The sequence below is a fragment of the Carettochelys insculpta genome, chromosome 4 (assembly GCF_033958435.1).
Source record: "Carettochelys insculpta isolate YL-2023 chromosome 4, ASM3395843v1, whole genome shotgun sequence".
Classification (NCBI taxonomy): Eukaryota; Metazoa; Chordata; order Testudines; family Carettochelyidae; genus Carettochelys; species Carettochelys insculpta.
The window spans coordinates 70,661,984-70,688,947 of NC_134140.1; the positions used below are offsets into that span (position 1 = coordinate 70,661,984).

Consider the following 26,964-nt stretch of genomic DNA (forward strand, 5'->3'; position numbering starts at 1 on the left):
CACCTTTGGGGTGTTACCAAACTGTCAAGCATTTTACATGGTTTGAGCTGCATACCCTGCCCTCTCCATAGTGCCACACCACTTTTCACTAGAGGAAAATAGCAGAGGAGTTTTGCATATTGGATGTGGTTTCTGCAGTAACTTTCCACATCCTGGGTTATGTCATGGGAGGGGATGATTTAGGTGGTTTGCATTTATAAAAGGGCATATCCTTGAACGTACTGAATAAACTAAGAAAAGAGGTTATCTGGGTCAAAGAAGACTGAATTCACACAGCTGACCCTGGAGAAGCTTGAGAACTACTCTCCAGCTGCTGCATAGGCATTTAGTCTGTGCATCTCTTCTTCTTCTTCTTCCTCTCATCTGGCCAATATCCCATTTGCCAGGGCACAGGGAGTCCCTACAGAGGTCCTAGCCTATATTATGTGTTAAGACCTTAACTGTAGGCTTCCCCCTGCCTACCATCCAACAGAGTGATACTGCATTCAAGGCTTTCCTGACGCATAGGCTACGGTTACACTACAGTGATCTGTCAAAAGAAGTCACTGTCGGAAGAGATTTCCTGACAAAACTTCTGTCGACAGAGTGTTGCCACACACCAAAGCCAATCAGGGGAATGCTCCACTCTGTTGACAGAGTGGCCGGACTGCCTGGCTGCTCTCTCAACAAAACAGGCACCCAGAAGCAAGCAGACAGGGCTGCCCATTGTTCTGGATGCCCTGTCTGTTGAGAGAAGGTCCCCCAGAGCGTCCATACAACTTTTTTGTCGAAGGAATCTGTTGACAGCAATGTTATGCCCTCAAGGCTGAGAGGCAGAACGCTGCTGGCAAAAGTGTTGAGTTTTGTGGACAATCTGTCAACAAAATGCATTTTGTTGACAAACTGTTGACAAAACGCATTATGTGTGTAGACATTCCACACGTTTTGTCAACAAAACCAGGGTTTTGTCAGTAAAACTCGCTAGTGTACCATAGCCATAGGGAATTTAAAAGGGAAGAATGTATTCCATAATGACAAAATGTATTCTTGGTACTGTTTTACAAAAAAGGATATTTTTCATAGAATTTCCAGAGTATCAGAAAAGTTTGCAGCTTGTTTTTGCTAGATTTAAAAGTTTATTATAAGTGGTTTATTAGAACATCAAAAAAGAATAATTTATGCATGTATGTTACATTGCACTGCTTTTCCAGCAAAGGTGATTTTTGTTTTTGTTTTTGTGTTTAGGTGGCTACAATCAGTAAAAAGGTACTGGCAGGGTGTTGACAGCATAACAAAAGAAAGTCCTGGTTCTTCTACAACTACCAAGAAAGTCACTAAAAAACAAAAAAATATCAAGACAGTAAATAAATCATATAAAGTTAAATTGGGTAGGTATCAGCATGCAACTTCAAAAATATCAACTTTATATCTGATTTTAAAAAGCATATTATGAAAATTATCAAATATAAGTGTCTAATAAATTGAGATTTTTCTAGGTTTCTGAGTATCCACAACCTCTCCTGACTACAGTGACAATTGAAAGTGCTTGTCTTTGATGATAAGATGGTTTACTTAGGTGCATAAATTTAGGTACTTATATTTTGTTTTTAGTTTTCAATTGTTATGAGATAATTTGCTTTAGTTTTATAAACCTACTGCTCTCTTTACAGTGCTTTATGGAGAGAGATACAATGATTTGGAAAAATACGTGTGTTCCCTAGAGAAAGGTGACTTCAAAATTCACCACTATCACCCATGTGCTGCACTAACTGTGGACCATGTAAGTTTAATGGCATAGTTAACAGAACAGTTTTTAAATGAACCATACAATTGTTTAAAAATACCTTAAGGTCACCTTGGAAGAGATGCAGTTTCCCTGCCGAGGTTACAAAAAAAGGCAGGGATGATGCAGAAACAGGGATTGAACTCCTGTGGAAAGAACCATGTTGTGTCATTTTTGCATTGGTCACGTTCAGAAAGAAATTTTGTCCTGTCTTTTCTAAGCAATAGCTGCTGCAACACGAGATCCTAAGGAAAGGCAATGTAGAATAAGATGGGTAACAGCTGTCCAAATTTGAAAAGGGCAAAACCTCCTGACTCACAAACAAACCATAATATCTTCTCTGCTTTCCTTTTTCTGGTATGACAGATAGATAAATATGGCTTCCCTTCAGACTTGGCTTTTTCTCCACGAGAAAGTGTTTCACTGTATGACACCATGGTAAAAGTCTGGGAAAACTGGCCAAGAGCTGATGTAAGCACTCACCACAAATATTTTTTCATAACTAATCCGAGCTGTTGCTTGTTTGCCAGATGACATTGTACATATTTTGTAACAATTTAGTTTTTCTGTTACCTGTTTTTAAGGAACTAGATCCTGAGAAATTTGAACATTTTAAAAATAAAATTGTAATCACAAAAGCAGATGCAAGAAAATATGAAGAAGAATTGAAGAAAGAGTTAAAAAATTGGCTTGTACATGACAGCCAAAAGGAGGTAACTACCATGATCAAGTTATGTTATATTCTTCTCAGGTATGACTAGAAACTTAGATTTAATACAAAGAAGTTATAGCTCCTTCCATTAGAGAATTAATGCATATAACTTTTAAAGCAGTTTTAGTGTTCAAGCATTCTAAAAATATGAATATGACTGCAATTTTTTAGGTTTGTAACCTCCAGGTATCATATTTAGGTTTTTCTGAACGTGATGACTTGATCTTAATCTAAGGCTGTGTCTACACTACAAAAATAACCTCAAACTAGCTACACACACCCTACTTCGAAGTTAAACTTTGAAGCAGGGCACGACTCCGTCCCCAGGAATAGAGTAAGGGCTTTGAAGTTGGGCTCACTACTTCAAAGTGAGGGAAAATGTGTGTAGACTCTGCTGGCTACTTCGAAGTAGGGCCTAATTTCGAAGTTAACTTTGAAGTTAGTTCCTAGTGTAGATGCACCCCAAGTATCTGACAAGTTATGGACTAGAATTTATAGAAATATTGATCAATGATGATCTTGATGGTCCTCTAGGTTTTAGAATAATCTCAGGGTTTACATTAACACTAAACATGGTTATCAGGAGACTTCTTGGCAAAAACTCAGGAAAATGTATAACACAGTAGAGTAGAATAAAACATTCTGGGCTTGTCTACACTTGCCCCCAACTTTGAAGGGGATATGTTAATCAGCGCAATGGGAGATTACTAATGAAGTGCTGCGGTGAACATGCAGCATTTCATTAGGCTAATTCTCCCTCGTGACAACTTCGAAGTGTCAAACTTCAAAGTGCTGGTATGCTTGTAGCCACGGGTATTTTGAAGTGCCCCTGCTACTTCAAAGTGCCTTTACTCCTCAAAATTGTGAAGTTTTGTAGTTGCCGTGGGGGAGATTTAGCCTAATGAAGTGTTGCATATTCACTGCAGCACTTCATTAGTAATCTCTTGTCACTCTAATTAACATGCCCCCTTCGAAGCTGGGGGCAAGTGTAGACCCATCCTCTCTGTGTACTAGTTGGTAGATTTGAGAGGCAGTTATAATTTTGTTTATTTTGAAGAATTGCGGTAATTACTTTGTTGACAAGGTCTGTACAATAAAAGCTTGGTACAAATCATACTTATATTTGTGGTTTTTAAGGTGCTTCTGATTAACTTGCATAATTACGTATCTTCCTCCTACCTTCCAGTTCTCTTTTTTTTTAAATATTTCAAAATTTCTCTTTTTAACAAAAAGAAATATAGTAATATGCAGTCTGTTATCACACCTACAACATGCTGAGGATGCAATGTAATACTACTACTTACTGAAGGCAAGTTTGTGATCAGAATAGAGCTGATAATCATTTTAAATAAGAGAAATTTGTAGCCTTATCAAAAAGATACTCCAGAATGAACTTTGTGTACTCTTTTTCTAATCTAATCTAATCTAATCTAATCATTGGCTCTGTTTCTAGGCTAACATGGTGCTGAAGTTACTCAAACCCCATCTTACCAGTTGTTCAGAAGAAAAGATGAAGGACAATTTTCCACGTTTTGTTGAGAAACTAAGGCAGATGGATAAATTGCCTGCATTGTTTTTTATGTAAGTCACACAAGTGGAATAAAAAAAAGTAGTTAGCTTAAATGGGTCAGGAAATCTCATAGCCTATGCAACATCATGCTTTGAAACTGCACTGATGTATGAATTTCTGCATACATTCAGTGTTTTGGGAATTTTTTGTATGTCTGCCACCAGATCTCAAAACGTTGTTGTTTTGAATAGATTTCCAACATTACTGTTTTCAAGCTCTTACTTTTCTCTTTCAGATTTTCACTTGGATATTTCAAAATATTAAAAGGAGAAAAAATGTTTTTGGTTTTGCTGGCTCCCTAGACAGTCGTACAGTCAAAATGGTTAATGACATGTTGGGTTATAAATTCAGCTTATGTCCTCACAGGATCTTTCTCCTGAAAAAGGTGTATGTTGGTGTAGGATGAAAAAAAGACACACTGATAAAGAGAGCTTGTTCATTACCTATCTGAATATGGTGACCATGGCAATATTCAGTCTTCACAGTCAGGATGCATAAGACAGATGGCAAAAGTTCTCTTAAAATAGAAATAGGTCTTGACTTTTATTCACAAAGCCTTGACTTTCATTCTTATTGTGGGTGACTTTGGCTTTATTGCCTTCTTGGTTTTCTGAACTGTTGTCTCAGATAATATGATCAAATATGTATCTGCCCTACCAGTTCTGAGACACAGAAAAGAGAATGAAAGGGTTTTTGCATCTAAAGACTCAGCCATTGAGATCCAGTTTCAAGGCAGCCTGTGTGCATCTATGGAGCAGCAGCTTTCACTGCTATCACTCCTAGTATCACCACTTTCAGTTTTGAGGTCATACCCTGGCACTGCGGTCTAGACCAGCACTCTGCAACTGGTGTGCTGCAAAGCAGTGCTTAGTGTGCCATCAAATTTTGAGAAAAATATTTAATATTAATTGCATAAATCAGGGTGGCCAACAAAGAGCTCTTGAAATGCATGAGGCTCTTTGAGCCATTAAATGTGGCTGGCCGCCACTCTGTGCACGCGCCCCACTGCTTCCTGAGAGGTGCATGTGGTATCTGGTTGTGGCACCTTAGGGGTAGCAGCAGCTCAAGTGAGTCACTGGCATTGAGTTAGAGTGGTGAGGGCTGGGAGTGCCTGGCTCTGTGGGAAGGGAGGTGAATTGGGTTGTAGTGGAGTGGGGGCTGGAGGTGCCTGGCTCTGGGGGAGGGGGTAGGATTAGGTTATATATATTGGATGGGCTGTGAAATTCTAATGAGTGCTGAAGTGTTCTATAAGGTGATAAAGGTTGCTGAGCACTGGTCTAGACACATGGCTTCTGTGAGGAGGGGAGGGTCTACAAATGCCCACAAAACATAGGCAGGAAAGGACTGAGAATCCTCCCTGTCTGCAGAACCAAACTAGTCATTCCTCTGCTCAGCTGTGAAAAAGTGTTAGTTACGGGAGGAAATACCAACAAATGTGATGGCTAATGATGGCAAACCCATAGCATGAAACTGCCTCTGAGAGACTGGTAACACCTACAGAAGAGCAAGGGAGGTGTAGAGATTAAAGCTGTGAGCATCTTTCAACAATTTTTTATGTTGCCTTTGCCTTTTCCTTGATTATTTGATTTGAATTATTGTTGTCTAGGTGAAAGAGTGACAAGGTCGCCTGAATTGGGCTTTCATTACAGATCACCACCCCCCTCCAAATTAAGCTCTTCATTTGTTTGGAAATCACTGCATATCTTGGAAAGCCACATAGATACATAATAAAGACTTTCTGTGCAAGTAATAACTATTACACTTTGCCCCTCTAGGGTTTCATTTTTAACAAGAAAATTATTAATTTGACGAGTTTCATCAAGTATTCAAACAGCCAAATCCTCAAGTTGCAGCTGAACTGCATGAGCCAAGGTTTGGTGGCAGTAGCAAAGAAAGCTAAAAGCCATCTTTTTAATGCCAAGAAGCCAGGACTTGCTGGGGAGTAATTCCCGCTGTCCAGAATCCTTCTCACTTCATCAGGCACCTGGAGACTTGTAGCTCTTCAGCCTCCATTCCCAGACTCCCCACTCCTACAAACTCATCACTCTGCCAGTTCCCCTAGAAGGCACCAGTAGTGACGCCCTGTCTTCAGTCTGCAGCGCAAAGAGCTTCCTCTGGGTTCTCTCCATTAACCACCCTTGAGTGGACTGTGCTTCATGATTAGGACTAGTTTTTTCAAGGAGGACATGAAAGTCACAGAATCACAGACTTCAAGTTACCTATATGAATTTAACCACAGACGATGGGAGCTGCAGCTCCCCACCCTCACTTTCCCCGGGAGCTCCTGGCCACTGCAGGTGACAGGGGAACCCCCAGAGCTCAGAGGAAGCTCCCACAGCAGTCCAGCCTCTGCCAAACTCCTTGTTTTGTCATGGATATCTTTAGGAAACATACAGACAAATCATGGGTACAGATAGAGCATGAGCTTCCATGAGTTTTTTCTTTATTGCCCGTTATCTGTCAGTGAATTTTACTAAAAATATCCATTACAGCATCTTAGCCTCATGACGTATCCCCACTTTCCAGGATGACTCAACTTTGGAACTACGGTATTTTTTCACCATTCCTCTGGCAGGGGGATAGATTCCTTAGCAGATTACATAAATTGAAGAGTCCAAGACTAACATGATTAGTATAATTGGTACAGCTGTCCAGTGGTGTGACACATCAAATCTCTAAAGTATACTTAGCATGCTAGTTGTACCATGATTCAAAGGACACATGCGTAAGTGAAAGATGGTGTTCTGGGGTTGGCAGAAAGTGGAAGGTAGCTAAAATCCCAGAGACAGGTGTTAAAAAGTTGGAATTTAAAGTAATCCAGGGGAGAGTGATGGGAATAGTAATTTCCTGTTTAGCAGGCTCATCCTAATGTGGATAGCATGTTCATCAAATAGAACTGCTTAGACACTGATATGTCTGTCTTACAGACAAAGGTCAAGTGCCACTATTTCTGTGCAGACATTGGCCTGGGTTAGAAGCCTGTTTCTTTCTACGGAAGATATTCCTTACATTTTCCTCTCGTCTCTTTCTTTCTTGAATGTCAGCAATTAAGGATTTAGATTGTGTGTGATTTTCAAGACATACCCAGTGCAGAATGTGTAGTGAGGTTGCACAACATTTAATACCTTCACATTAACCCAGCACTTTTATTTGATTTGGAAGCTTATACCAGACACCCTTCTCAGGGAGGTGTAGTGGATTGCCTTTTCTGTTTATTCCAAAGGTGCAGATCTCTGGCAGCTGTTCATAGTGAGAAAACTAACATGGTTTACCTACAAGTATTTGGTATTCTCTGGGTATGTTTCATTTACAGATTCATACTTACCGTTCCTCCTCTCTGTATGTGTCAGAATCTAAATTCTGGGTTGACAGATAAGAAATCGAGGTGGCAGGTGGTCGATCTTGCATCTCATTATAACCTTGTTCTGAGTATGGATTTGCACATATGACTCTATCCAAGATAGCTGATCATCTTTATATATTAAGAAGTGGAAACAGTATAAAGATGTGCATGAATGAAAAGTATGGTATGTAGAGGCAATATATGTGAGACTGGTTTTAGTTACTAGTAAATTACCTAGAGTTTAAATTCTTTTTTTAAGATTTGACATTAAAAAAGTGGAAAAATGGGCTGAAAATATAAAAACCTGTCTGGAACAGAAGCAAAAGAGCCAACAAATACAGAAAACTGAAAAGCAAATATTTTTGTTAACAAATAAACTGAAAAAAATTGAAAAGTCCATGCAGAAGAAGCAGACTGTGTAAGTATTAACTCCATTTGTTTCTAGTGCAATTATTTATATTAGGTACATTGTTTAACTGTTTATACCGTATCTTTATGAAAGAAACCTTTCTAAAGTAAAAATACTTGATTTTTCTCTTACACTCCCTTCTTCCTGTAGTCTTTCTCTATAGCTACGTCTACACGTGAATAAAGTCTACATGTCCTCCAGGGCTGGCAACGTCGATGTTGCACGTCGACTTTGGGCAGCACCACATTGAAATAGGTGCTGCGAGGGAACATCTACATGCCAAAGTAGCACACAACGAAATAAGGGTGCCAGGAACAGCTGCAGACAGGGTCACAGGGCGGACTCAACAGCAAGCCACTCCCTTAAAGGGCCCCTCCCAGACACACTTGCACTAAACAGCACAAGATACACAGAGCCGACAACTAGTTGCAGACCCTGTGCATGCAGCATGGATCCCCAGCTGCAGCAGCAGCAGCCAGAAGCCCTGGGCTAAGGGCTGCTGCACACGGTGACCATAGAGCCCCACAGGGGCTGGAGAGAGAGCGTCTCTCAACCCCTCAGCTGATGGCCGCCATGGAGGACCCCGCTATTTCGATGTTGCGGGACGCGAATGGTCTACACGTTCCCTACTTCGACGTTGAACATCGAAGTAGGGCGCTATTCCCATCCCCTCATGGGGTTAGCGACTTCGACGTCTCGCCGCCTAATGTCGAAGTTAACTTTGAAATAGCGCCCAACACATGTAGCCATGACGGGCGCTATTTCAAAGTTGGCGCCACTATTTCGAAGTAGCGTGCACGTGTAGATGCGGCTTATGACTGTCAAAAGAAAAGTTAGCCAAGGTTTCCAAGAAAATTCTTTAAAGAAAAGGTTACTTGCCTACTTCTCCAGAGAAACTATGAGCACAGCCTAATTCCCTGATTGTGGAAAAAATACGTTTTTATATTTTTCCTGGAATGCCTTGCTAAGGTTAGGACTATAGTCTATCTGATCTAATGCACTAAATATGCCAGGTTCAGAGAGAGAAAGTGGGATGGAGAGGTGGGAACTACCAAGAGGCTGTTGGAGCCAGTCTGATCCCTCATCATTAGGGCTACACAGTGCTTAATTTGTAATGAAAGATGGGCCCCGGCTCCAGCCAGGGCTCAATCACCATATGAGTAGCAGTGTAACCTTTCAGGGATGTTCCTCTGGCAGCTCTGACATTTGAGTAGAAGCAGAGTGTTGTGCTCCTGCTTTAATTTCTGCATGAATAAAGGAACTGATGTGGCAAGCGATGCTGGGGCTATGAACAGCAAAGCCCAGACATTAGGCACGGAACATGTGTCTACCCTACAAGAGTAGAGGGTAGATCTAAAGTAGGGAACTAAGTTGACCTCAGATACACAATTCTAGGAGTGCCGTTAGCGTAGCTAGCATTGACATACCAGAATCGACTTTCTGCTCTAGTGTAGTCCAGGGCTCTTCAGGCTCATGTCGATGTCCCTTACTACACGTGATAGCTTGGAGTACAGTGGTTGATGGCCAAACCCAGAGAGGTCGATTTTGCTGCATCTTTACAAATGCAGCAAAATTGAACTCCGGAATATTGACCACAGCGTGTTGATCATCCAATAAGTACAGATCAACTTGTAGTTACAGTTCTACCATTGTAATCTGGTAGAATCTTCCTTCATTGATGAAAGTTGTTTTTCTGACAGTGTAGTTAATCCACCTCTCGTTGAGGTGGCACAGGTTGAACCTCCTTGTTCTAGCACCCTTGGGACCTAACTGATCCTGAACCAGGGGATTTGCTGGATCAAGAGAGGTCAGTGTCAGCCCCTTTGCTGCCATGGGCTGCAACAGAGCGGGGGTAGGGGATGCTCAGGGGAAGGTGGCTATCAAGGCTCATGGCTGGCTGCAGAACCTTGCTGCCATTTGACTGTGCTGCACTCCCAGACTCCACTGCTGGTCACGGGTCTGTGTCATCACCTGCAGAGCTCCACTCCTGTCCCCCAGCCATGAGGCTGCACAGATGCCCTACCTCTTCCTCCAAGCACTCCCCTTCCCCACTCCTCCTGCTCCCTCTCTGGGTTTGAACACTGCGAATCAGCTGTCTGTGGTACTCTGGAAGCTTTGGAAGGTTGGGGGAGGAGTTGCTGACTGCTGAGCACCTGACTTTTCCCATAAGTGCTTCAGCCCCAGACCACCCATGGATATTGGACAATGGAAGTCTGGATTACAGAGGTTCATACTGTAGTTAGGATAACAGAAAACTTTTTTCCATTTACTTAGCTGTAGAAGTTAGATTGACTTATCTGTGTTGCACAGGGCATGACATTTTTCACAGCCTTGAGTTATGTACCTAGCATAATGTAATTTTTACATATAAACTAGCCCTAACAAAAGAGAAGACTAAAGTTCCAGCTCACCCTACTCTGAGCTCTGTTCTTGGTCCCTAAACCAGAGCTAGTAGTTTAGATTTTCTCAGACTCCATGATATGTGTATTATGATGGCATATTATGTATAATCCAGCAGAAGGACTGGTCTGGTCAGAATATCTCAGAGCGAAAACTAATAATAAAATATAGTGAACTTTTAAAATGTTGATGGTAGATTTCCTTAAATAAAGGATCAAACTAATAATTAAATCTGTTGTTTTTGTAGTGGCATGAAAATCACATCAAATAAAACTGATAAAATGATACTTGAGGAGGCTGAGCATGGTGATTTGACGGAGAAACTTGCAAAGGCTTCTGAAATCCCTCCAGATTGCACCTATGCCAATAGCCAAGCTGTTGATTCAGAGGTGAGAAAAACAGCAAAAGTCTCCATTCCAATAATAAATGCTGGGCCTTGAGATGAAACTTATTCTGTAAAAGGCTTTTCTATTGCTCTCCTCAGCGTGGAATGTAAGCACCCTGGAGTAATTCTTAAGAGATGTGACTAATATCTATTATGTGTGATTGGCTCTCTCTTTCATTGTCTTCCCGGGAGAAACTGTGCACAGTGTAACATTTGAACTTAGGTTTCTTTAAATGTACCTGCTGCTGTGTGTTTGCTAGTGAAGACAAGGTGAAAGCAGTTCACCTTGCACTTGGAATGGAATGCAATGAGGTTTGTGATAGCCCATAGCAACCTTTGAGAGTGTGTTCCATAATCTCAGACTGGCTTCTGAGAAGGTTCCATGTCCCACACAAATCAGCTTTATCCTCATGTTAGAAAGTTCTATTTGCCTTAGACCCAAAGCTATGAGCCATGGTCCTTATCATGAAGATTTAGATGATTTTTTGGATCTCAGGTCTAGATTATTCCACTAATGATTAGCACTGAGACCTTAAATTTGGCTTGATAGTCTATGGAAAGCTAATGTAGAATGTGGAAGGCAGGTCTCACTTGCTCAGAGTAGCCCATGTGGCTGATATTTTCTACTAGTTGGAGTTTTCTGTGGATGATAGCAACATGTCCAAATATATTACATTGCTGCCTTACATTTATTGTAAAACTGTCACTAAATATTAACCAAAATGAAATACTGTACCTAAGATCAATTGCCCCTTTTACTTTGAAGATTAATATGTTTTAGAGTTAGGTTTATATTTCAGAAATACATCCCAGGCTGTGAAATTCTTTCCACCATTAATTACTAACATTAAAATCAATCTGTCTTGATTGCTATTAGATAATAGCTTCATTAGACTTGAAAAATATCTACTTACTTTAACATTATATATATATTTGCCTCTCAGGGACATCTACTTATCTCCAAGTTGGTTTCTTGCAGACCATGATTTCATTTCAGGGGCTAAAGTTTGACTCTTTTCCAGATACTTGTTACCTTAACTCTGGTCCAATTTTCAGATATCCATATCCATGTTGGGTAGCATTGTACATTCTTGTAGTTTTAGTGGCACTAGCAGAGGAGTAAGGTACAGTTCAAATGAATAAAAATGGCAGGATGTAGCTTTTTATCTCTGTTATTTCTTGATTTTCTGTGCTGGAAAAATTTTAGAAATTTGTTCGACTTTTACTCACATCAAATAATACCTGAAATCAATTAAAATTTCTCAGTTAAGTTTTACTCCATGTAAAGGTGAAAGAATCAACTGCTTGAACTGCAAGAAAACTTATGACTAAATTCAATTAATCACATCTCAAAAAACAGAGATGAGTCTTTTGGTTTGAAAGGTGTGCCTGACAGCACACAGTATTAGCTCACAGACCACACAGTGTTTTAGGCTAGGTCTGTACTTTCAGCACATTGGTGGTAATACACTCCCCACTGACAGCACTGTTGGGCCAAACCAGAAACTTTTAAGACAATGCATTAGTCAGTTATAGCCCATGCTGGCATTATCGTAAATTAATAAAAATAAAAATATCTAAAATTCTTCATTTCGTTAGACTTTGCAGAAAGTAGTTGATCGAGTAAAGTTCATGAAGACAAATACATCACTGAAAACACTGGCACTGAGAGGAATTGGATATCATCATGCTTCTGTGTCATACAAAGGAAGACAGTTTGTGGAAATGCTCTTCAGGATGGGATTTATCCAGGTTCCTCATTTTTCATAGATTTTTTAAAAAGTATAAAATATTAACTGCTTTGAAAATTAAATAATTTTAGTATGTAATGGTCTCCTTTTAGCATGTGTTCACTTATTGAAGGTAAATTTAAATGCAGGCGCCAACCCCACAAAATGTACATTGAATGCATGGCCTATCTATGCAGTTTACCAAACTGACAACATTTTAGAATGTCTAAGAGGGAATACAATAGAAACTTAGGCCCTAGTCTTGCAAATATTTACATATTTACATGCCTTTGTGCATATGAATAAAGTTAAGCAAAAGTATGAAAGTTGACGTGATTAGCACCCCGTTTTGCATGTCTTTCTGTATAAATTGTTTAAAATGCAGTGTTTAATAATAAAAATAATAAATAAATAATGGATCTTCCATACAAATTTATTTAAAAATCCCAAACTACTACTATAAAATATTTTAAGCTAAAGATAAGCAAGACTGGGGTATCGATAGTCCATGTCTACACATGCCCCTCCCTTTTGGAAGGGGCATGTTAATGAGGCCCTTTGGAACAGGTTAATGAGGCTCTGACATGCATATTCAGCACTGCATTAGTATAATGGTGGCCAGTCACACTTCAAAAGTACTGCTTTCAAAACACAGACTGCCTGTATAGATGCGGTTGCTTCAAAATAGGTGCCACACTTCAAAATTCCCTTATTCACAAAACAAATTGGGAGTAAGGGAATTTCAAAGTGTGGTACTTATTTCAATGCACCCGCATCTATACAGCCTGTCTGTGTATCAAAGCAGAACTTTTGAAGCGCAACCGGCTGCCATTATACTAATGAGGTGCTGAATATGCATGTCAGTGCCTTATTAACATACTCCTTCCAAAAGGGAGGGGCACGTGTAGACACGGCCATATAGAAAAGCCAGTTGACTTGCTGTGAAAGCCAGGACAATTCTTCCCTACCTCACCCTACAAAACAAACAAACAAACAAAACCAAAACCAAACCAAAAACAGTTCACCAGTCAGGGTAATTTCTCTTCCTTTCTTTTGTTGAGCTACAGCTTGTATCTGTTTTACAGTACTTTGTTTATAATTCCATCATTTCAAGTGTAGAGTTTGTTATCTTCTGTGCCTGGAAGTAATAAAGTATTTTGTTTATTTAGCATTCCTATCCTTAAGACTATCAGAATGGAAACACGTTTATAATTTTCAATACACTTGTATTTATTTTCCTAGGTAGTTACAGCTACTGGAACACTGGCTTTAGGAATCAACATGCCATGTAAATCGGTTGTCTTCACAGAGAATTCTGTGTATTTGGATGCTCTGAACTACAGACAGGTATTAAAACACACAGACTGTTCAACTAACACACGTGCATATATTTAGCATGCATATGCATACATTTTGTCAGAAAAATTTTGGCCAGCCATATGTATCTATATCTAAAAGGATGGCCAAAGTATTTCTGTGTACATGGTCATAAAACCCCTGCAGCTTCCCAGTGTCAGCTGATTGATCTCAATCAATCCACTCTGTATTTTCTACATAATACAACTTATGTGGCCCCCATCAATATAGTCTAAGTGCCTCACAATTTGCAACACCTGGGACAGTTAGGGAAGATGGAGAAATTAGGCACATGCCTATGTCTGCACTGCAAATAAACACTTGTGGCTGGCCCATGAGAGCTGACATGGGCTCAGTCTATGGAGCCATTTAATTGTGGTGTAAATGTTCAGGCTTCAGTCGGAGACTGGGCTCTGAGACTCTTCCCCCATGCAGAGTTCCAGAGCTCAGGCTCCAGCCCACACCCAAATATATCTACACTTCAGCTAGGCGGCACTGTAGCTCAGAACCTGCAAGCCTGAGTCAGCTCACACAGGCCAGCTGCAGGGTTTTTACATCCCCAGCTATGGCAGTGTAGACATACCCTGTCCGGCTTCCCTAATATCACACAGGAAGCCAGTGGTGGAGCCGGGATTTTTACATGGTTCTCCCAAGTTCTAGGTTAGTGCCTCAAACATTGGACCATCCTCCTTCTCCTTTGACACCCTATCTACCATCTGTTCCCTACTTTATTTCCCTCTAGATGTCTGGACGTGCTGGACGACGTGGTCAAGACTTGCTGGGAAATGTATTTTTCTATGACGTCCCACTGCCAAAAATAGACAAGCTTATAAAATCCAATGTACCTCAGCTGAGAGGCCAGTTCCCTCTGAGTATTTCCCTGGTACTGAGACTTATGTTGTTGGCTGGAAAAGCTGATGATACAAAGGATGCAGAAGCAAAGGTATATTATGAAATTGTAGGCTATCAGTACTTGGGTAGATAATGGAATCTGTGATGTATTTTTAGATCACATATTGAAGAACTTTTGGTTTGACACTGCATTACTAAATATATATATTTTTGCTAACCTGAAAAGTCATGTTTCTACTAAATGGGGGCATGTTAGATGTCTAATACAAGTTAAATGATACAAATATTTATAAAGTTTTCTTTTCCCTACACTCTTCCCATTGTTTTCAGTGGAATCCAGTTTTATTAAGATACATATGTATTTGGATCAATTATATATGCAATGAGCTCTTTCATAGATCTTACCATTACAGAAATTAGATGGACAGTCTCTACGAAATCCTCCAGTACATTTATAGTATTTTGTGTAATTTAGCTTTAAATACATCAAACAACGATCTTAATAGATCTCAGTGTCATGTTTTCCTGATAGTAATTCTAAATTTTCCTTTTGTTAGTTTTGGCCTATTATTTGCAGGAAACACTTTGTGCTAAACTCAGCAATTCCTTTCCCTTGTTTGTGTTTACACCATTCAGATATTTGCAGATTATTACATTGTTTCACCTTTGTCTTCCCTTAGGCAAGCTATTTTATTTAGTCCCTTTAATCTTTCATTCTCAGTTGATTCCTCTAGCTCTGACAAAATTTGTGGGAGTTTAGAGACGATTAAAAAAATTAATCTGTCTCTGAGTGAGGTATTCAGAAATAAATTCAATAGGAACAAACCTGCACAAAGGGGCAAGGACAGATTTAAGGGATGACAGGACAGCCAGGCTACATCTACACTTAGGAAAAACTTTGAAATGGCCATGCTAACAGCCAAATTGAAGAATACTAATGAGGCATTGACATGAATATTCAGCACCTCATTAGCATGCCGCCGGCCACAGCACTTAGGAAGTGCCGTGTTTTGCTTGTACAGCTGATAGGAATAAGGACATTTTGCTGTTGGCAGGGTCCTTTCAAAAAGGACCCCCATATAGATGAGCCAAGCGTGACCGAAATGCGGCACTTTCGAAGTGCCATGGCCGGCAGTGTGCTAATGAGGTGCTGAACATTTCAGCGCCTCATTAATATTCTTCAGTTTGGCCATTAGCATGGCCATTTCGAAGTTTTTCGTAGTGCAGACACAGCTCAAATGTCATTGCTTCTTCCGCCAGTGTTCCTGGCATGGTTTAACCAAAAACCAGTCTCTGAAATTAGTGAGAAGGTAGAGAGAAGGGGGCTCTCCTGCCAAGGAGGAAAGGAGTAAAAAGAGGACTCAGCTGACCTGGGAGATGAAGTAGGGTGGCCATTCTCTCCAACTGGCTGGGAGTACACCAAAGCAGCATTGATATCTGACTATTGAAAGCAATCAGGGAGATTGTTAGGCTGCTGAAATTCCCGTCCGGGGCTCCCTACTTGCCCTTGCTTCCAGAAGCAGCCAGCATGTTCAGCTCCCTAGACACAGGGGTAAACAAGGGATCTCTGTGCATTGTCCCAGCCCTGAGCATCAGCTCTGCAGCTCTGACTGTCCAGGAACCATGGCCAGTGGGAGTTGTGGAGATGGCACCTGCAAACGGGGGCAATGTGCAGAGCTACCCGGCCACCCCTGAGCCAAGGAGAGAGATGTATGTGCTGGTCACTTCTGGGAGATGCCTGAAGCAAACTCTGCCTGGCTGGAGCCCACACTGAAATACACTGCCCCCACCTGGAGCCCCCTCCTGAACCCAAACCCCTCATTACTTGCCCCATTCCAGACCCTACACACACATCTAGAGCCCTTATTTCCTCCCACACTCAAGCCCCTGTCCCAGCCTAGAGTCCCCTCCCTCACCTTAAACCTGTTTCTGGCCCCAGCCGGGAGCCTGCCCAGCAGTAGATCTCACCCCCTCCTGCATCCCAAGCTGCTGCCCCAGCCCAATGAAAGTGAGTGAGAATGAGCAACAGAGGGGTGGGGATGGAGTGAGCAGAGGGCGAGCCTCAGAGAAAGGGTGTGGCAGGAGCATGATATCAAAGAAAGGGCAGGGCAGGGAGTGGGGCAAAGGTGCTCAGTTTTGTGTGATTAGGAAGCTGGCAACCCTAAGAGGAAGTTTATCTTATTGTCTTTATAAAGAGACCTTCACCTCTTCTTTCCTTTTCTCTTTCTTATATATATTGCATCCAAGAGTAATTTTGTCCCCAAAGTACAATGGAGAATGAACACACAGCTTCTGCCCCTGGTACTCTGAGGCCCCCTAGTAGAATAATCCCCCACAGTATTATTGCATCATAAGCAAAGTATTCCCTAGCAAGTCACCAATTTAGATAATTTAGCGATTGATAAACTAAAGTATTTTTCTTCCTAAGGTTTTGTCGCTGTTGAATCATTCGCTTCTCTCCTTCAAGAAGCCAAGAACTGTGAAGATGTTAAAGCTCTACTTTTTATTTTCTTTGCAATTTCTTATCAAGGAGGTAAGATTCCACCTTGTCTTTCTGTTAATGAAATGGTTTGTCTCTACATTTAGCCTTTGGCCTTGATCCTGCAGAGAGAGAGGGATCCATATAAACTCATGGACACACTAATGAACTGTCCTTGCCACTACAGTTGTCCTTGGCATTACTGCATGTGCTGCACATGTACTTCAGTTCTTCTAAACAAACCTGAGGTTTTCACTGAACATTACACATATATAAAAAATGCTGAATCATTCTTTAAGAAAAAGCCGATTGTGGAAAAAAAGACATTTTACATGATTCCATCTTTCTTTTTTTGAAGTGGGGGGAATCTTTATCTCATTTGAGATATTTATTACATCATACATCATTTGAAGGAGGCTCTCATATTTTGCCATTGATAGGTTGAGAACTGAGCCTAATAGTCAGTAGGTAGGTAACACATCCGATGCCACTGTACTTAACAAATGCATCCCAGTACAGCTGATACACTCCTCTGATTTTACTTCTTATCACAGTTTTAAAGGGCAGTATCTCGTAGTTATAAATGCTCCATTGTAATTACGTTTGTATTACAGATAACTCTCAAAATGTGCGATTTTGACTTGTGCTTAACTTGCATTAAGCAACTCAAAATCCTGCGCCCTCTGGCTCTGGCTCAACCCCTCCCCCTGACTCCATGTGGCTCCAGTTCAACCCCCCATGGCCCAGCTCACCACCCACGCGTGGGTCTGGCTCAGCCCCTACTTGGTACACAGCCCCCAGTCACACCCCTGCCCAGGCTCAACCCCCCCCGTGTGTAGCTCTGGCTCAATCCCCCCACCCCAGTTTGACCTGCCCCCCCATGGTGCGCGGCTCTGACTCACCACCACCCCTGGCCCTGTTTCAAATCCCACGTGGCACGGCTCACCACCTGTGCATGTGGCTCCAGCTCAACACCACCCCTCAACCCCCTGCAGCCCTAACCCACACCAGCTTAAACCCATCCTCCTCCTCCCATGGCTCCAGCCCATTGCCAGGCTTAACCCTCCCCAACTGACTCCCCCAGGACTCACCATTTCACTGGGGAAAAAGCTGCCCTCCGATTGATGCAAAATTTGAGTTATGTGAGAGTGAGTGAGAATGCAACCCTCATGTAACTCGAAGGGCTACTGTATATTGCACACTGCCAGAATCTTCTGCCATACTGCAAGGCATGGAACAGAGGAGAATGATTTCCCAAGTAACTCACCCAGTCACAGAACACTCCATAATGCTGGCAAGAGCAATATTTAATGTTGAACAATATCATGGTCCAGTACAGATCACAGAAATGACAGTCATAGATTGCTCAATTGTTTAATTCTTTAGGGATATTTGGATCAAGAAGGCAATACCATGGGATTTGCTGGACTTGTAACCCACCTGCATTATCACGAACCTTCCAATCTTGTCCTAGTCAGCTTTCTTGTGAAGGGCTTGTTCCACAGACTGTGTCAGCCAAGTAGGAAAGGTAAGGTCACGTTCACTATCTTTTTGTGCAATTAAGAAACTGACACTAACTTTAAAAATAATTGTTAAAGTGTAGAAGATAAGCAACTTGTGACAGGTTATCCCTGTGACTGGGCTACCACTGCCTGGGTTCTACTCACACTGTGCTCTTGTGAAACTTGGAAAGCCCTCCGAGCTTGCACTTGCACCTGTATTCATACAGGTATGGGCACACGCAGCTGCAGTTGCATGAAAGCTTTCTGACCCTGCAGGCTCCCAGCCTGACCCCAGAGCAGTACCATTCTGTCCTGGTGAGGAAAAGGCTTAAATACTTCAGTAAGGAGAGGACCGTACAAACTTGTGGTAACCAAGCTGAGATTTTTGTCCCTAGACACTTTAGTCAAACACATAGGCCATGTCTACACATGCCCCCTCTTTCCCAAAACAAATTGGGAATACTGGAATTTCAAAGTGTGGGGTTTATTTTGAAGCGCCTACGCCTATACAGCCAGTCTGTGTTTTGAAAGCAGCACTTTCGGAGTGTGCCTGGCAGCTGTTATGCTAATGAGGCACTGTATATGCATGTTCTGACTGCATGAGGTTTCTGTTTTGAATAGGCTCTAAGGCATTTTCTGAGGAAGTGATGGAAAAGCTAGTACTAGTACTAGCAAATCTGTTTGGAAGAAGATACATCCCAGCCAGTATTATTAAATCTAAACAGAAATTTTACCAATCAAAGGTAAGGTGAAAACTCTTCTTGTATTTAATAATATTTAGCAAAGAATGATAAAATAAAACAGAAGTAGGCTGAGTGGTTTTGACAATTTGAACAACAGATGTGCAGGAGAGCTAAGCTCTCTTTTGATGTTAGAGCAGAACATTATGGCTGTGTCTACACTAGCAAGTTCTTTCGAAAGATTTTTCAAAAGAAGGGTGCTCTTTCAAAAGATCCCTCGGAGCGTATACACACACAAAGTGTTCTTTGGAAAGTAAATAGAAAGAAAATGGCACTGCTTTCAAAAGCACACTTCTACTCCCATTTCAGGAAGAGCGCCTACTTTTGAAAGCTTTTTTCAAAAGAAAACACATGTAGACACTCCACAGGGCCCTTCCTTTGAAAGAGCAGTCCTCATGGCACCTGATTGTTCAATCCCTGGCCCATTCTTTCGAAAGAGTAGGGGGCTGTGCCGATGCTCTCTTTCAAAAGAGCAGTTCACTCTTTTAATCTGCTTTTGTGTGTGTGGACACATTCTTTCTAAAGAAGTTCTTTTGGAAGAGAACGTCCAGAAGAGCTTCTTTTGAAAGATCTCTGTAATGTAGACATAGACAAACTGTTTTATGTACCACTGCCCCTCCCTGTCAACTAACATCCCTATTGTGATTAATTGCTCACCTGGCAAAATAGAATACATTTTTAATATACCGCCCCCTTTATTTTCACGCTGCTTGATGAACCACAGTTTGGGAACCTCTGTTCCATTTTAATTGAGTAAAGGAAGATCATCAGACGTTTGTGTGTTGGGAGTAGCCTCTTTCCTACGTAATCAATAATTTGTACAGAATAAATGACTGATTTATGCCTACCAGAGCTGCTATTTCAATCTTCTTACAGGCTCAGGAAGAAAAGAGTTGGCACTTTCAAACGCTAGAAACTTAAAACTGAAAACTTAAGATTCAGAAAATCAATTTTGTGACAATGGGGTGATCACCGAGCAAATTCTGCAGCTGCAAAATTGCAGACAACAACATAGGGCTTGACTTGTTATGGAGATAAATTGTTCTAAAATCTTGCTTTTAAAAACAATGATTTACATTGAAAATGCCTAACATCCTTTATCTTTCATCTTTTATCACTGCAACATCATAACAATGTAAAAAGTATACCATATATTTCAGCTCTTCTGTTCCCTTTTTGTGGCTAAGAAAACTTTGGTAAAATTCTAGAATGAGTGCAAATGTTGCAGCCCTCAACATTTTTATTTTATTTTAGGTGTTCCTTGAAGCTCTCCCAAAAGATTTTGCTGCTGCTTTAGATGAGTATAACAGCAAAATAAAGGAGAATTTTGCCCATTTTTTACTGATTATTTCCAAGATGGCTGACATGAAGCAAGAATACCTACTTCCTCTTTCAAAAATTGGTAAGTGAATAGTCACTGTGCTTTGCTTCTTTGAAATACTGTATTTTAGGCTATTGCAGTCTGTACTAGTGGCAGTGTAAAGTGGAAGACAGGAGTCCAATTCCTTGTTTGTAAGTCAACATGTGCTAGTCCAGTTTGAACCTCTTTAATCCAGCAAGCTCTAGTCCAGCAACATGCATTGTCTGCCAAATGTCCAATATGATGGGTGTGGCCAAGTATCCTGTGATCCCATAAAGTTTGTTTACAGCCACCAGTCTTGGCTCTCGGTGTTCTGTGCTGTTATTTAGCTCTAATTTATTCCTAAATATCTTCTAAGAGCTCAGTAAGCAGTGGAAATGTTGATAGTGTTGTTAGAAAATATTGACCTCCTGTGATTTGGCAAATTCCTGAGGGTGTCCAACTACAGAGTTTGAACCTGTATCTGTATGAAAGCAACTAAGGACTCTAAGGACTCACATTAATGTCTTACTGTTTTCTTGCCAACAAAAGGACCTACTCTGATGGACTCTTAAGGATTTTGTCAAATCCTCATTAGAAGGAAAGTAGTAAGAGGGGTCTCTAATGGGAAAAGAGAACAGAAGGAGTATGTGTGGGCTCAGACTCAAAAAAAAAAGTTAAAAGACCCTATGAGTAGGAAGAAATATGTAATAATTTAAGAGGTTGGTGGTGTTTGCCCGAGGCACCTGTCTTGTTTAAAAAATCCTTGCTGAGCTAGCTGAGACTAGAAATCCAGTTCCCATAGTGGCTCCCAGCTCTGTACACCTACAACTGGGCTAAAGGATATACTACTAACGCACATATGTCCTATCCAGAGCACTTGCTCAGTGAACACCACATAGTAATTGGGGGAAGGGGTTGGAATGTGCTCAGTATAGATGGAAAGTTTACACACTGTGCCTGTAATCAGTGGGTCTAAAAGACAGTGCAGGCCTGGGGCAAGGTGGGAGGGGGTCCTGGCTCCAGGCCCGCCAGAAGGGGCAGGGCCAAGGGTGGAAGTGATGTGGCTCAGGGCAGCCAGCCGTTAGTGCCCCCTGGATTGCAGTGCTGGACTGTCCCGCCCCCTCCCCACCTCACAGCCATGAGGGCCAACAGATCAGTGCTACCACAGTAATTCAAAGGGGCCTGGAGCTCTGGCTGCCACTGCTGCCAAAGTAGCTGCGTGGTGGTCAGAGCTCCAGACCCGTCTGAAATGCTGGGCCCTGGGGCAACTTCCCTTTCCCCTGCCCTGTTGGAGGGCCAGGCTGTAGTACTCCAAATTCTCTTAAGCATATGCAAATGGTGATCAGGTTCTTTAAAGTCAGCAAAATCTGGGTAGATTTTTTTCAGAAACCCCAGATGGTATCTCTGAGATTATCGTTTCAGTTCCCCTGCTGAAGATATTTCTTCAAAGAAACTGATGGAAAATGTTCTAGAATTGGCTATTTTCCCCTATACTCGTTTTCAGAAATGGCTAAGTATCGTCTCCTGAATCTTTTAAAGTAAGCCTGAAGCAGAAATTGATCATGGAAAACTTCAAACCTAGTAGTTAAAATCTGGCAAAATTTTAAGCAGCTGAAAGCAAAGACTTTTTTATAGACAATGAAATGCATCTCTAATTATAAACATGTCTCAAAGGACAGTTGTGTTGCACATGTATTCCTATCTTTCACTTTTTGTTCTGCTTAGATTTTTCAGGTGAAGAATGCAAAGACTCCATGGCATCTCACTTCACGAGTTGTAATGAGGGAAGGACAGTTATTTCACCTTTTGCATGTCTTTCTGGAAATAAGGATAGTGATTTACTTTGTACAGAGACTGTCAACAGCGTAAGTAGAGGACATTTATAAAGTATTAATACAGGTTCATTATGTCTATACTACAGAATAAATATATTTGGATACACAGTGGGTGCATCTACACTTGCATTCCTCTTTCATAAGAGGCATGCAAATGAGGTGTACATTTGCATATTTGACACCTAATTTGCATATTCTAATTTCAAAAGCGCTTCTTTTGGAAGAGGAAAGCCAGTGTAGATGCTGCTCTTTCGAAAGTAAACCCGTTTTCGAAAGAATCCTTCTTCCCTTTATTTAATGGAAAGGATTCTTTTGAAGAGGGGGTTTACTTTCGAAAGAGCAGAGTCTACACTGGCTGTCTTCTTTCGAAAGAAGCTCTTTAGAAATGAGAATATGCAAAAGAGGTGCCAAATATGCAAATTTATACCTCATTTGCATTTTCAATTTACCTCATTTGCATACCTCTTTCAAAAGAGGAATGCAAGTGTAGATGCACCCTTTATGAAAAAGGAATCATCAGTCTAGTTACAAACATTAAGGAATTTAACTTCACAATAGCTCTGAAGTTGTCTCCTAATCTATTTTATAGGTATGGGGAAATTTAAGTATCATTCTTTTGCTAAAAGAGAAGACAGTGATCTATTTCTATTAGAGCAGAAGCCTCTATCCTCTTTTTATAGAATCAACATCTACCTGACCTAACTTCACATGGATTATACTAGAGGTGCACAGAACTTATGCTCAGGCAAAATTTGCTCCACATATTTTATTACTCTCAAGGAGTATTATTCCAAACTAGGGTTATGCCTACACTAGCCCTCCCTTTTCGAAAGGGGGATGCTAATGAGACACTTTGGAATATGCTAATGAGGCGCTCCAATGACTATGCAGTGCCTCATTAACATAATGGCAGCCATGGCACTTGGAAAGTGTCACCTTTGATCGCATGTGGCTCATGTACACAGGGTCCTTTTAGAAAGGACCCTGCACACTTTGAAATCCCCTTCTTGCTATAACTAAATACAAATATGCAAAAAATGCATATATATGTAAAAGTATCTCCTTATTCCCATAACCAAATAAAAATAAAAATATATATGCAGTGCCACATTAGCATAATGGTGGCCACGGCACTTTGATCCCCCCCGAGTGATCTGACTTGTTTTTTCTCCTCTCTTGATCTATACTACTGATAACGGGCCATTTCCACCCTGACTAAATAGACCTTGTCAGCTCTGGCCCACCCTTTTAATACTCCTCTGAAACCTGACCGACCCCATGCATCTGATGAAGTGGGTCTTTGCTCACAAAAGCTGATGCTCCAAACTATCTGTTAGTCTATAAGGTGACATAGGACTTCTTGTTTTTCTCAAATATATAGACTAACACGGCTACCTCTGTGATACCTGTCACTACATTGTTCAGCTACTACATGCTGTATCTCAGTTCTGGCTTGGTCACTTTTGTGGTGTACTTCTTGAGCTTGAACTTGAATTTTATTGTGACCAAATGGCAGTCTGAACCTACATCTGCTCCTCTATTAGGCCAGACGTCCTGCATCAATCTTCTGAAAGAACTGCTAATACATATGCGATCAAGCTGTTTTTCTTTTTTTTTTTTGACTGGTGGTCTGGTGAAATGCAAGTGACCTTATGGATTCTTTTGTGTGGAAAAACACATCTATCACCAATCTGCTGAAGGAACAAAAGTCACTGACGTGCTCTCTTTTTTCATTCATGTTGTTTAGACCTTCTTTTCCCATGGTCTGTTTGCTGCCTGTATTTATGCTTCCAATTTTCACACTGAAGTTGCCCATCAAAATCAAGCCTTGTTTGCTTTCTGGTTCACAACACTTTGTAGTTTCTGATAGAAGTGTGTTTTACATTCCTCAGCTGCTTCATTGTCTGGTGCATAACACTGCACAGTCAGTACCTTCCACACTTTGATGTAGAATCTGGCTGTGATGATGCATGATGACACTGCTGTCCACTCCATTACAGCACCAGGTGCCTCTCTTGAGAGCATCAAGCCCCCACCTTCTGTGTGTGGTGTGCCATCTTCTACATGTCCTGAATATGTGAGGGTTTCACCTCTTGCCAGGTGTAGCTGCCCACATTGTGCCCATCTTGTCTCACACAAGCCCCAAACTGCAAGCTAGTACTGTTCCAACTCCACTGCAATCTGTGCTGTTTTCCCCAATTGATACATACTTCAAATGTTCCACGTACCGGATGGGGTGGTTGTCCTGGGTGAGAGAAGGGTCATCTGTGGGACAGCTTCCTTTCTGCTTTCCCTACCTGCTTCATACTCAATCAGTGGGGATTGCCAACTGCTTCCAATACGTGTGTAGTTGTAGATTTCTTTGTAGATGTTTCTGTAACTTTTTGTTTTTTATGGATAGGGTTGTTAACCCTAAGACAACCCCTTGTACTTTGGGGAGAGGCAATCCAGTTTTGTCTGGTCTCTAGCCTTTCATCTGTCCAGTTTGGGTGACCCTTTCAGGAGCTGTAGCTCCTGCTGGTGTGTGTCGCAATGACCCAGAGAGCTACAAGCCACCTCACCATAACAAGGAAAGGACCAAGGGTAGAACAGAATGACTACTATTATTAATATTTTTACTTCCAGCAAGAGTGCTGTAAGGGCATTCATAACTAACCAGTGATGTCAATGGCATTTCTGCTCTTGGGCCCCAGTTCAGCAGGGCCATGCGCCCGACTTTAAACAGACCATGTGCCTGACTTTAAACACATGAGTGTTCAGACCTTGCTGAATTGAGGCTTGCAGGATCAGACTTAAATATGGCACCCAGACACAGAAAGCAAAACTGTAATGTCCGTGTGAAACTCAAATAGGTGGCAACCCTACTTAACTGCTAAGGTGATACGTAGATGAGTAACATCAAGTGGGGCCATCCCACAAAAGCTCACCAGCTAATAAATTATTTTGTTAGTCTTTAAAGTGCTACTGGACTGCATTTTTGTTATGAAAAACCCTAATTTACATAGTAAATCTGAAATATTTTGAAACTTAAAAGTAAGTTGTACTCTCTCCTCAGGTCATATTGCGTACAATTGGTATTACTGCCAGAAATATTCCTGTGCTTTGCGCAAAGAAACTGGATAATCAAGGGAGAATAATGCCACTTAATGCTTATGCACTTGATTTCTATAAACATGGATCTTTGAAAGCAATGGCACAAGACAATGGGTAAGCAACTCATGTTTTGTTGTTCGTTTAATTTTTCATCTTAACCATGATTATAACCCTCAGGCTACGTGTACACTAGCCAAAAACTTCGAAATGGCCATGCAAATGGCCATTTCGGAGTTTACTAATGAAACGCTGAAATACATATTCAGCGCCTCATTAGCATGCAGGCGGCCACGGCACTTCGAAATTGACATGGCTTGCTGCCACGCGGCTCGTCCAGACGGGGCTCCTTTTCGAAAGGACCCCGGCTACTTCGAAGTCCCCTTATTCCTATGAGCAGATGGGATAAGGGGACTTCGAAGTAGGCGGGGTCCTTTCGAAAAGAAGCCCCAACTGGATGAGCCGCGTCAATTTCGAAGTGCTGCGGCCGCCCGCGTGCTAATGAGGCGCTGAATATGTATTTCAGTGCTTCATTAGTAAACTTCGAAATGCCCATTTGCATGGCCATTTCGAAATTTTTGGCTAGTGTAGACATGGCCTAATAGTTTAAAAGGTTAAAAACATTATGCAAATTGCAATATCTTCTTCCGATCCCTACTCATCCATTTCAATGAATAAAGAACATACAATCCTAACTTTTGACTGTGAACACTTCTTTGTATTTACGAGTGGTTCTGACTTCCTTAGATCAGAGGCAGCTCTGGTAGGCTAAGTGTTTTAATTATATGTATTGCTCATATATAATATTTTTATGAATCACTCTTTAAACTCTAAGCGGAAACTACAGTTCAGTGCACAGGCTACAGTCTGTTAATACCATTGTGTTTCACAGTAGTCTTTCAACAGATTCCTTGGTAATCAATGTGCTGATATAGTCTTACTTAGGGTGAAATTGAGCCTGGAGTAGAGTTCCTCCACCAAATACTTTGCACCTCTTAAGAAGGCAGGTAAAGTTTAAGTGCAAAAAGCCAGCTGCCCTTCTGTTTGCTCTAGGTAAAAGTTGCCCTTTGTCAGAATTCAAATTACATGGGTCAGTTAAGCCTTAAGGACTTTGTTGGAAATTAAAAGGTCTATAAGCCTTCTAGGACTACCTTCACAAATATTTATTTCATCCGATAAAGTCTAAGAGAAACATTTTGCTTTTTAATTTTGATTTCCCTGCCTTTGTCTGTCGGGCATGCTTAAAAAAATTGAGTTTGAAATCCTGATCCTATTAAAGCTTGAGGTAATTTTGCCATTGACTTCAGTGAGGCTAGGATTACCCTGAATACATGAGTGAAACATCATCCTGTATTCAGGTTGCTGATTGGTGGGGGGCGGCCAGGGAAGACGCAATGGGAGCAACTGCCCTGGGGCCCGGAGATTCAAAAGGGTCTGGAGTTCCTAGCCACTGCCGT

General features: G+C 41.3%; 1 protein-coding gene across 1 annotated transcript in view; it reads left to right on the forward strand.

Annotated features, from left to right (window-relative positions):
• Positions 1–26,964, forward strand: part of DDX60 (DExD/H-box helicase 60) — a 93,159-nt gene that overhangs the window by 48,189 nt on the left and 18,006 nt on the right. The window contains exons 22-37 of the mRNA XM_074993062.1: positions 1,225–1,367; positions 1,650–1,759; positions 2,129–2,233; positions 2,347–2,475; positions 3,928–4,055; positions 7,647–7,805; positions 10,444–10,585; positions 12,181–12,333; positions 13,554–13,658; positions 14,410–14,610; positions 16,948–17,052; positions 18,385–18,526; positions 19,122–19,243; positions 20,495–20,642; positions 22,308–22,447; positions 25,473–25,624. Coding sequence (XP_074849163.1) covers positions 1,225–1,367; positions 1,650–1,759; positions 2,129–2,233; positions 2,347–2,475; positions 3,928–4,055; positions 7,647–7,805; positions 10,444–10,585; positions 12,181–12,333; positions 13,554–13,658; positions 14,410–14,610; positions 16,948–17,052; positions 18,385–18,526; positions 19,122–19,243; positions 20,495–20,642; positions 22,308–22,447; positions 25,473–25,624 — 2,184 coding nt within the window. The remainder of the gene's footprint in view (positions 1–1,224; positions 1,368–1,649; positions 1,760–2,128; positions 2,234–2,346; positions 2,476–3,927; positions 4,056–7,646; positions 7,806–10,443; positions 10,586–12,180; positions 12,334–13,553; positions 13,659–14,409; positions 14,611–16,947; positions 17,053–18,384; positions 18,527–19,121; positions 19,244–20,494; positions 20,643–22,307; positions 22,448–25,472; positions 25,625–26,964) is intronic.